Below are 12,312 nucleotides of genomic sequence, written 5' to 3'. Positions count from 1 at the left end.
TGTCTTTCATGATTCAATCAATCAGTAGGACACATGAATGGGGTCATGTCTCCATCTGATGGGTAGGATTTCTGTATTTCAATGTTTTCAATCATCTTTTGTCTTGCACATTTGTTGTACTAAGATCTATCCATCAAATCTTATTGTTCCCACAAGAATCATGTTTGATCAATGAACTAGATACAACCAGACTTTGATCTTTAAGACACAATTACCTTCTCCACAGAAAACGAACATGCACATTCAGAATGAAATAAATGCCTTTAAAATACCCAGAGTGCCCTGAGAGAGAGGAGCCCTCACTGTTGCACTGTTTTTGTGACTGTTTGTTTTCAGGCATTAATTAGCCATTAAAATGCGCTTGAGCTCTATTGTGTATGAATGAGTTTTTTAAAAGCGCACTCCTGAGAGTCCCACAATCTGAATGAAACAGATGTCAGCAACTCGCTGCCTCCCACCACTATCAGCTCCACCAGCAAGCCCTGTCTTCATGGTTAAAGAATAAAAAATATATATTTAAAATAACAAAGATACTGAGTAAACATTGAACACAACAGGGCAGCCACCCACATTAAATAAATTCAAACTTTATGTTCAGAGGAGAGCACTTGAAATAGTTTGTGGAGGGTTTTTCATCCTGACATTCAATACAACCGTCCTGAGATCAAGAGGGAATGTTCTGTGGTTTAAGAAAGTCTCTGATGCAATATGAACAGTGTTGGGGAAGATGCTTTGAAACTGTAGCTTGTAAAGATACAGGCTACTAATATTTTAAAGTATAGTTAAACTACAGTCGAGCTGCCCTTTGAAAAAAGCTGTGAGCCACGCTATAAGCTACTAGCACACAATACTGTAGTTTACATTAATCTTGTGTGTGTGTGCGCGCGTGTGCGTGTGTGTGTGTGTGTGTGTACACTCAGAAAAAAAGGAACAAAAGCTGTAACTGGGTCAGTACCTTCCCAAAAAGTAGTAGGGGTGTAACAATACACGTATTTGTATTGATCCGCTAAACGGCTCAACTCCAGGCAGGTTCGGGGGGCACTTTTTTTCGGTCGTTTTGGTTTTTCACTGTCGTACCGCCCGGGCTCCAAGAACATCAAACCTGATGCGCTGTCTCGTATTTTTGATCTTTCCGAACGCCCGTCGTCTCCCGAGTGCATACCACCTGAGAGACTCATTGTCTCTACGCTCACTTGGGAGATCGAATCGAAGGTTTGCACAGCCTTAGAAGGGGTAATGCCTCCGCCTGGATGCCCACTGAACCGATTATTTGTGCCGGAGAGGTTACGGTCCAACGTTATTGGGTGGGGTCATGGTTCCAATGTGGCTTGCCATCCAGGAATTGGACGCACTAGGTTTCTAGTTAAACAACGGTTCTGGTGGCCCGCCATGGCTCGCAACATTCGGGATTTTGTTTGGCCTGCTCAATCTGTGCTCATGGTAAGACTTCCAATCGAACCCCAGAGGGGTTACTTCAACCGCTGTCTGTCCCTTCGAGACCCTGGTCCCACATTGCGTTAGATTTTGTTACAGCCCTCCCGCCCTCCCACCCTCCCTGGGCAATATGGTTGTTTTGACTGTAGTGGACCGGTTCTCGAAGGCGAGACCCAAATTACCGTCTGCTAAGGAGACAGCAGTTACTGTCGTTGATCAAGTCTTTCGCATTCATGGCCTCCCGATAGACGTGGTGTCGGACAGGGGACCCCGTTCGAATCCAAATTTTGGAGAGTTTTGTCGTTTGCTGGGGGCGAGTGTTAGTCTGTCCTCTGGTTTTCACCCTCAGAGCAAAGGCCAGACGGAGCGGGCTAACCAGGATCTGGAGAGAGTGTTGCGATGTTTGGTGGCGCAGAATCCCACTTCCTGGTGTCAACAACTCTCGTGGGTTGAGTACGCACATAACTCGTTACCAGTGTTGTCCATGGGCCTATCGCCGTTTGAGTGTAGTCTAGGGTACCAGCCACCTATCTTTCCTAGTCTGGAATCCGAAGTCGCGGTTCCCTCTGCCCACGCGTTCGTCCAGAGGTGCCATCGCACCTGGAGAAGAGCCCGAGAGACTCTCCTCCGGATGGGAGCCCGCACTAAGGCTCAGGCCGATCGCCACCGGTCGAAGCCTCCCGTATACGTCATTGGCCAAGTGTGGCTTTCTTCTAAGAACATTCCGCTCCGTCTGTAATAAACTTGCTCCCAAATTCATTGGCCCGTTTCCTGTCACCAAAATCCTTAGTCTGCCTCAAACTTCCTCCAGCGTACAGGAGAGTTCATCCCGTGTTTCATGTTTCTTCAGGGGTACTGTAATGGTTCATAAAATCACTGTCTCATCTTTGCTTTTCTGTTGTTGTGTGCTGCGTGAGTGGGTGTGTCCGAGCTTGTGATTACGGGCTGATCAGCCCCAGCTGTGGCTCATTACTGGGGCTATTTAAGATCAGCTAACGCTCCTCTCTTTGTCAGATCCTCAGAGTTTCTCAGTGTTCCTGTCCTGCACGTTCTGTCTCCTGGTGTGTTCCTGTCTCTGCCCTGGCTTCGGAGGATTCCACAGCTGGACTTGGCTGCCCATTGCATCCATGCGCCTGTCTTCCATCCACGCTGTGCACGAGCTCTGTTCCGACTAGTGACTTCGCTTTCTCTCTCAATAAACTGTTGTATATCCGCAATTAAATCCCTTCTCTTGATTCCATAACAGGAACAAGCTTACAAATCATGCAGAATGAAGTGAACAAAGAAGACAATATGCTGTACCTGGACATTTTTTAACTGGTTTATATTAGTGAACCATCTGAAAGGCTCATTGGAAAATGTAGAGCCAATACTTGTGTTGACAAATGTATTTAAAAGTGACATATCATGAAAATGTGAATTTTGACTTTTCTGTCTTTGGCTGCACTGACGAGTACAGAACATTGTTTAGAGTCCCAGCCTCAAAGGAGATAAGAGAGCAGTGGATTTATTGATTTATTTACTGTATATTACGCTGCTGCCACACAAATCTAATATAAACATGCCGTTTCTTTTTCAGCTGTTTACCTTCACAGATATAACTAACTGTTTTTGTAACTCATGTGTGTTTTTAACATAAACTTATGTGTATTTGATAGTTTAAGTGCAATAAGACATGGAAAAATAAATTAGTTTAGTACTCACATGCAGCATCACAGCTGCTTTCAATAAACAATCTTTAGAGTATTTTGAGCTGAAACTTGACACATACTGGGGACACCTAAGACCTATATTACATATAAAGGGGGCATATAGGTCTTCCTTTGAGTTAGTAGCATTGCAACTTTTAGTTTATTAAAGCCCAACACTGAATATAAAAGACTACACATTTTATCTGATCAAACAGCCTTTCCAAAACAATCTGAGTATGTACAGTACAGTATAAAAAACAAAAACAAAACAAAAAACAATGAAAACAGTTGATTTCTATGTAGCACTAGAAATTGGTCTTCAAAATATTAAATCCATAGATGTTGGTCGCTCTATGAGTAAAACAACTTTGTGAAGTTCACAAAGCATTGAAGTTAAGTCTATCAATGCAGAGCCAAACAGGCAGCATTACTCCCGTCTACCGTTCCGCCATTTGACAAGATGCCAGCGGTTACAAGCTGAGTTTAAATCTCACTCTTGTAACAATCCGATAATAATTATCTTCCCTGGATGAGCCATACAGCAGCTGAAATGACTGCTGGTGGGGATCGAAGTGTAGAGTAAATTAAACGAATTGATCAGAATAACTGAGCTGCACAGGGGTTCAACCCCCAATGCAGAGAGGGGCTTTTTGGCAATACAGCCATAATGGCGATATTGAATGCTTCAGAATAGTTTTTTTTTTCACCTAAGAAAACAGAAGCGAAGAAATTTAACAGATCATTTGTTCCATGCTTCCTGATTAGTTAACTTGAATAAAACTCTTTAATTGCAGGGTAAAGATGAGATTAATGGTCGTTTGTGTGCTTTTTTTTTTTTCAGACACATCCTGCCAATTTGGAGCAAAAAGGAAACCGATGCCATTTAATGATATCCAAAATAAACATATGAAACATTTACATATGAAAAGCAATGCTAATTAGCCCTATTTCTTCATTTATTTCATGTTTCTGGCTTTTTTGGTATGTTCCGCTTGCAGTAGATTGATATTCTGAGAACAAGAGACAAATTGGTGAGGGTGTATTGTTGTCAAACAAGACATGATTGCAAAGAAAGAAGAAGATAATTAGGCAATGTGAGATGAAAGATCCTCATGTGTCACTTTACATGGTAGCCACAAGAGAGCCATGCCAGAAGTCTCCTCGTAGCCCTTTGATGCCATATCTTCATTTTGATAGTTTTGATATATATATTTTTTTTAAATACTTGTGTGGTTATATTTAGATATTTTTCTCGCTGTTATTTTAACACCTAACACCTTTTCTCATACGCATGAGTGAGTTTGAACGAGAGCCATAGGTTAAGGGACATTAGCTCGTCTCAAGCTTGAAAACCTCACCAGGAGATAGACCTGTTTTTCTTTTAAGCAACACAGCAGTAGGTAAGAGTCGTGGATCAGCAAGCAGAATATGTTTACTGGCTTTGAGAGGAGAATAATGGGGAGAAAAATACTTCCTGAGGATGCTAAAAATGTCTTATAATATGAACTAACATTGCAAATAGCAAGAGATGTAGTTACTCAGTCACAGTCCAGACAGCACAGTGAATTTTCCTTATACTGACAAATGTATATGAACTGTCAGCAACCCTCATCTCAGAGTTCCAGACTAAAAAATAAATAAATAAATAAAAAAGACATTGAAACATATAATTGAGAAATTTCTTTCTTTTCACATCAGCAGCCAATGAGCTTGCTGCTCAACATTCAAATATTTGGCTAGTGCTTACTGCAGCAGTTGCAGTGCGCTTCAGAAATCCTCCACCTTCCCCAGCTCCACAACATGTGAATATATATTTAATTACACTACAATAAATAATCTATATTGAAATATAAAGTATTCATTCCGGTAATGGTTACTGCTTTGTTGTGAGTCGAACATATCCAGTTGCTGTGTGAATCTTTTTTTACTGACTTGTTTCATTAAATTGAACTGGTGTTTGTTAAATGGACAACTCGCATTGTGTTTGTTACAATGCCGTACACCATATATATACTGTATATATATATATATATATAAATCTTTATTGCCACTTTTTTGTTGAATTTATGATCATTTTAGTTGAAGTGGAGGCCTGTTTTTATTAGCTAAGGTGATAATAAAACACCTGTTTTCATAGTATTATCAGCTAAATCATTTGACGATCTCACAAAAACAGTTCATGTAAAAAGAAAGCAAATAAGTAGGGCTCCCAGTGACTGTTTTGTATCTGAATAACAAAATAATTCAGCAGCCGTTATAGCACGCAATATAAGTGGTCATGGGTTAAGTGTTTGTGAAACCAAACAAAACTGGCACTTGTGATTTGGGTTTTCCTGCACAGTGATTGCATTATGTTGAGGAGCTTGGTGCAGCAGGGGTGAAGAGACACGCTACGCTATTTTAAGAGGTGGATGGGTGATGAGTGCTAGAGAGCGTGTGTGCAATTCATTTCTGCGCTTGACTGTCCTTCACAGGGAAAACAAAATGTAGCAGATGTGCGATTACTCTCATATTTGACAGGTGCATGACAAAAACACAACCTCCGTGCCAGTGAAAGTTTGTTTGTGTGATTGATTATTTATTTGTGTCTTTGTGCGATGGCCTTCATTTATACAATGGCTTAGCTTTTAAGTTGGTAGCTTTTCAGAAAATGTATAAATTTTCTTGTTTTCTATAACCTGCAAATGTCCTGAATAGTAATGAGCTGCAGCTGAGCTGAAAACAAAGAGTGGATTCTTGGGTCTGAGTACTCTGATATTTAGTATTTCTCTGTGGCAACACATTTTGAGCACATATGATGTCATTATGCTGTTGCTTCTGAACTGAGCAATTATGATACTTGAAATGTATATAAGGGCACTTTATGTATATAAACCTAATCATTTCCATAGACAAAGTAAATATAGTAAGCTAGTCTAGTATATTACATATCGTAGTATATATATATTAGGGGTGTCAATGTTATCGCGTTAACGCATGCGATTAATCCAAAAAAATTAACGTGTTAATATTTTTTTAACGCAGATTAATCGTTTGATAAGATTTGACCCCAACTTCTTCACGTCATCGCAGTGCGGAAGGTCATCTATCATTGTGTGATGAGGGTACAGCGAACCAGTGTTGCCAGGGTAACGGCACAAGTGGCCTATTTTGAAAATACAGCCGCGGGAAAAATTACAGAGCCGTGGGTTGCGTTTTTTTGGGCTACTTTTTTAATGTACCACGGCCGCCCAAAGTGTATATAGACAAATAAAAATTAAAATAGATCCTTTTACTAATTTTTATTATACTTGGAATGTATCGCTGGCAACTTAAGAACAGAGAGGCGGTTGTAACATCACAAACAACGTGAGTTTCAGCAAGAACACATGTTAAGGCTTTTACACAGCAGAAATAAACATGACAACAGCCACTATAGATTATATAAGATAATAAACACACGATTACGATAGAATATTTGTATGTGATTTTCTTGAATTGAATGTGTACATCTGAAACACTAATTTGTGCAGCGATATAAAAGGCTATAAATAGAATATTTTAACAACAGTAAACGACCAAATTCCACGTGATCGCAAAAGGAAGTTATTACAAACACTCGATGGTGGTTTGAAGTGAGTTCTGAGTAAAAGTGTACTATTAATCTCATAAATTGTCTTATGCAGCTCTAATGCAGCTGCAGAACAGGTCCAATTCTTCTTTATAATGCATTTTGTCATAATACTTCACGTAAGATCGCAAGAAATGTTTTGCAAGAAATTTCTTTTTCAACACATTTACAGGTAAATCCTAGTATTTAAAATTTTTGATTAATCATGATTAATCACAGTCCATGACTGTGATTAACGCGATTAAGTTTTTAAACTATTGACAGCACTAATATATATATATATATATATATATATATATATATATATATATATATATATATATATATATATATATATATATATATATATAATTAGCTGAGATAGATTTTATTTTATTCTTAAGAACATTTTAATTTTAAATGTTAAAGGCAAAGCCACAATTTTGGCATACCAAAAATATACCAAATATGTTATTTAAAATTATTAATTTATTTTAGAATGTTTTAGTCATATCCTTGCTGCTCCTCAAATAATAAATAAATCATGATATGTTGTTAAGTTCATGTTGTGGATATTAAACCATATGCTGCCACCATTCCCAAATGAAGAAGTACAACATTAATGACGACTACATTTGGCTTACTTTAGTTAATGTTACTAATTTAATGTTCATTATTGACATATTGATCATTGTATTGTAGATAGTAACTGAAGACTTCACAGTAGTGAATGTGATGTCTCAGACAGCAACATTGACAATGGAATGGAACTTATTAATGTCTTCCTTTCTTTTTCAAATAAAACCTTATATATAACTTGTAACCAATGTGTCAGAGTCGATGGTGTCAGGGTCAGAGTCGATGTTCGACACTTAACATCAATAAAAATCCAAGCAATATTCAGTGCTCCATTATTTATTTATATGTAGTCAGTGATTGATTTTGACTAGCATGTGCTAAGGTGTGATTACTGCCATTTAATTAGGTTCCCTGGCTTGTTGTAGACACAGAGGATTTACTCTACATAAACACACCCTTCAAACAATTAACAAAGAAATCGACACACAAGCCCAGCTACCTTTAGCCTCCATAATGAGACAATGATGTTTTATTTTTATTTTTTTTCGCCAATGAGGCTTGACAAATCTTTTTTTTTCATATGCTGTATTTTTCCTCATTAAATCGTAATGCTGTAAAACTGTGTTAGTGAATGTATTTCTTCAGAGTCCTTGTAAGTGTGTGTGCTCCAGATGCAGTCATCTTTGAAAGTCTGGCCACAGATGAATCGTTTGGCACTGGTCTCACAAGTTCCTTTTGTCCTCCCCATTGCAACTGTCCAATTATCTTCTTTTTTTATTATTATTATTATTTTTATTTTTTATTTTTTTGGTGGAGAGAGTGAGTCTGTGCAAGATGACTTGTTGGGATAGGGTTGGAGGAGATGTCTGGTTTCCATCTAAGGGTAAATGCAATACTGGATAACAAGCTCCAGCTTACTGTGTATCTGTGTTAGGACATGGCTTTGGGCACTTCACATCTTCTCTCATTTAGGGTTTTTTTTTTTGTTCTGTGCAGCTTTTTAAAAAGCAGCAGCAGTGGGGTAAAAAAAACTTTCCATAACATCTATATTCAGCTATGGCTTGTTAATATTGTGACATCGGCTGGAGGCAGTCCATCTCCCATCATGCATCTGGTAACCAATATCTTTAAAGTACATAATCCCTCTTTATATATTCCATTGTTTATCAGCGTGTTGTGTACCGTTTTATGCATGCATGTGTTTGAAATTCATGTTTTATCTGTTTAGTTTTAGTCTGCCTGTTAATTACTCACCCTCAGTGCACTGCCCATGTGTTTGCATGGTCTACCTTATGTTCTGATGTAGTCATCTATGCACAATAAACTCTATTTAACATCTTTGTGACTTTAATATATATTAGACTTATGATTCACAACCATATCATGAATGTTAAAGAACCATCTGTGAATAGTAGGCATCAGTCGGATGCTTGTCAGTTTCACACACATACATATGGAGGCCCAAAAAAGTATTTGGACAACTACACAAACATATGTATGAAAAAAATAATAATAATAATTAATATTATATAAATATATTAGTGCTGTCAATCGATTAAAAAAATTAATCGCGTTAATCACAGTCGTGGACTGTGATTAATCATGATTAATCACAAATTTAAAATACTAGGATTTACCTGTAAATGTGGTGAAAAAGAAATGCATGACAAACTAATTTAAGGAAACAGAACCTTTCACACTTCTGCCAGGTATGAGACATAATCCTTATTATTCTTTTATCATTATTCTTTTGTTTTTATTCAGCCATTATCAGCCTTTAAACTGGCAATAAAACGTTTACCAAGCCACATCGCTTCAATCCCAGTATACATTTACCCAACTATTATCAAAAGTATTTCTAAATAAATACATCAAAACATTTCTTGCGACCTTACGTGAAGTATTATGACAAAATGCATTATGAAGAAGAATTGGACCTGTTCTGCAGGTGCATTAGAGCTAATATTAGCATCATACTACATAAGACAATTTATGAGATTAATAGAACACTTTTACTCAGAACTCACTTCAAACCACCATCGAGTGTTTGTAATAACTTCCTTTTGCGATCACATGTGGAATTTGGTCGTTTACTGTTGTTAAAATATGCTATTTATAGCCTTTTATATCGCTGCACAAATTACCATTTCAGACGTACACATTAATTTTAAAAAAATCACCTACAGACCATATCTATCGTAATCGTGTGTTTATTATCTTATATAATCTATATCGGCTGTTGTCATGTTTATTTCTGCTGTGTAAAAGCCTTAACATGAATGCTCTGCTGAAACTCACGTTGTTTGTGATGTTACAACCGCCTCTCCGTTCTTAAGTTGCCAGGTATACATTTCAAGTATAATACACATTAATAAAAGGATCTATTTTAATTTTTATTTGTCTATATACACTTTGGGGCAGCCGCAATGCAAAAGGAGGAGGGTTGGGCGTCGGGCTAGCGACCCAAGCGGGATTTCTGCTCAGAGTAATATGACGGCGTCGGAACAAACTGGCACCGGCGTCTGATGCTTGATATTGGAAACGCCAGAAATATTACAAGAATTGGAACGTGGAATGTAAGAACTCTATACCAAAGCGGACGACTCGCTCAGTTACTACGGCATTTGACGATTACTGGCTGGACATCCTTGGCGTCAGCGAGGTCAGATGGACAACAAATGGCCGAATTAGCAGTGATGGAAAGACCATCTTGTATGCGGGTCATGATGAACGGCACGAAAAAACCGTCAAGGACTTGAAACCGTAATCGGTGCCCACGTGTCATCTGCCCTCATTAGCAACAATGGGGAGCGGCTGGCGTTGTTCTGCGAACATAATGGGTTGTGCATCGGGAACACGTACTTCCAACACCGGCGAATCCACAAGAAGACCTGGCGATCACCAGACGGGCAAAATTTCAACGAGATCGACTTCATATGTGTCAGCCAAAAGTGGAGGTCATCACTACGCGACGTGAGGGTCTACAGAGGAGCAGACATTGGATCTGATCATTACCTAGTCAGGGCAGATATCAAGCTCAAGCTCTGTAACCAAAGGCAGCCCATACCAAAGAGACCATTCACGATCGAGAAGTTCAAATACCCTTCCACTGCAGATGATTTTACCCTGGAACTGCACAACCGCTTCGCCTCTCTTGAAGAGGTGGCGAATGTAGAAGACCTCTGGGGAAACCTCAGAGATACCACCAGGGAGTGTGCCCAAAACATCATTGGGAGGCGTCGAGGAAGACAGAAGGAACAGTGGATCCAAGATAGATCGTGGAAGTTAATCGATGAGAGAAAAACCGCGAAGCTTAAAAGGGATCAGGCCAAAATAATGGATGAGAAGGAAGAAGGAAGCCGAAGATATGCCGGACTGGACAGACTGGTGAAGAAAAGCTATCAGACGAATAAGAAGGAATGGCTAGAACGTAAAGGTGCCGAAGCGCAGGAAGCTGCTGACCGAAATGACTCCAAGACCTTGTACCGCATACTCCATGAATTGACTGGAACAAAGAGTAACTCCAGCGTTCCGATCAAGGACAAAAATGGGAAGCTTTTGATCGCCCAAGATGAGCAGAACAAGCGGTAGATGGAACATTTCTGGGAAACATTCAATCAACCAGATCCGACCACCACGTACGACTTTGATGTGGAGGATGCCCAAGAGGAGCTTCAGGTGAACACTGGTGACATCGCCATCGAAGAAGTGAAGATCGCGATCAAAAGCCTAAAGAACAGCAAGGCGGCTGGCTTGGATGAAATAACGGCAGAGATCTTGAAGTACGGAGGGCTGCCCATGGCAGAGAAGCTAACGTTGGTCTTTAAAAAATGCTGGCAGAATGGCAAAGTCCCAGAGGACTGGCGAAGGGGTGCCATAGTCAAGATCCCCGAGAAAGGCAACATCTCCGAGTGTACCAACTGGCGAGGCATCACCCTCCTCTCTGTGCCTGGAAAGGCGTTCTGTGTGGTCCTCCTTCGACGCCTGCGGAGTGCCCTCGATCAGCGCTTGCGGGAATAGCAAGCTGGTTTCCGCGGCGGAAGGTCATGCAGCGAACAAATCTTCGTCCTCCATAACATCATCGAGCAGTGCGTCGAATACCAGCATCCGTTAGCCATCAACTTTGTAGACTTCAAGAAAGCCTTTGACAGCATCCACCGTGAGTCTCTTTGGCGGATCCTGCGCTTGTACGGGGTACCAGAGGCCTTTGTCACCATCTTCAAGGGCCTGTACCAATGCTCAAGCTGCTGCGTCAAGACCGAGAATGGCCACACAGACTTCTTCGAGATTGCAACTGGAGTCAGGCAAGGATGCATCCTGTCCCCTCTCCTTTTCTCGTTGCCCTCGACTACATCATGCGGCGAGTTGGAGCAAGCATTGGGACCGGCATCCACTGGTCCGAACTTGATCGTCTCGGTGACCTGTATTTCGCCGATGACATTGCCCTGCTCGAAGAAAATGAACTAAAGCTGCATCATGCCACAACCGCACTGGAAGGAGAAGCAGGCAAAATTGGCCTAAGGATCAGCGTCGAGAAGTCTAAGATCATGCACGTGAGCAACACGGCCCAGACATGGGGAGTCACAGTTGGGCCACAGCAATTGGAGAAAGTAGAGAAGTTCACCTACTTGAGTAGTGTGATCTCCCAGAACGGCGACACTGAGGTGGACGTCAAGTGCCGCATCAGGCAGGCGGCATCTGTTTTTCGGAGGATGAATAAGATCTGGTCCTCGCCGTCCATCTCATTGAAGGTCAAGCTTCGCCTATTTACCTCAATCGTGGTCCCAACAGCCATCTACGCCAGTGAGACCTGGAAGGCATCAGGAAGCATCAACAACAGGCTCGACGTCTTCCAGCAGAGGTGTTTACGCCGAATCCTGAAGATCCGTTTTTATGATCACATTACCAAAGAAGAGGTACTTCAAAGGAGTGGCGTGTGCAAACTTCATAACATCGTCGCCCGTAGAAGACTCCGACTGGCCGACCACATCCTCCGTATGGAGAATAACAGGATCCCCA

The 12,312-nt window shown here is 40.5% G+C and overlaps 1 protein-coding gene across 1 annotated transcript; it reads left to right on the top strand.

The window, feature by feature from the left end:
• Nucleotides 1–1,564: 1,564 nt before the first annotated feature.
• LOC131553967 (uncharacterized) lies at nt 1,565–10,884 on the top strand. Its single transcript, XM_058798961.1, has 3 exons — nt 1,565–2,134; nt 9,890–10,005; nt 10,092–10,884. The coding sequence occupies exons 1-3, from the start codon at nt 1,565–1,567 to the stop codon at nt 10,882–10,884; spliced, it is 1,479 nt and encodes a 492-aa protein (XP_058654944.1).
• Nucleotides 10,885–12,312: the final 1,428 nt, after the last annotated feature.

The sequence above is a fragment of the Onychostoma macrolepis genome, chromosome 14 (genome assembly GCF_012432095.1).
Source record: "Onychostoma macrolepis isolate SWU-2019 chromosome 14, ASM1243209v1, whole genome shotgun sequence".
NCBI lineage: Eukaryota > Metazoa > Chordata > Actinopteri > Cypriniformes > Cyprinidae > Onychostoma > Onychostoma macrolepis.
This window is presented reverse-complemented; position numbering and strand designations above follow the sequence as displayed.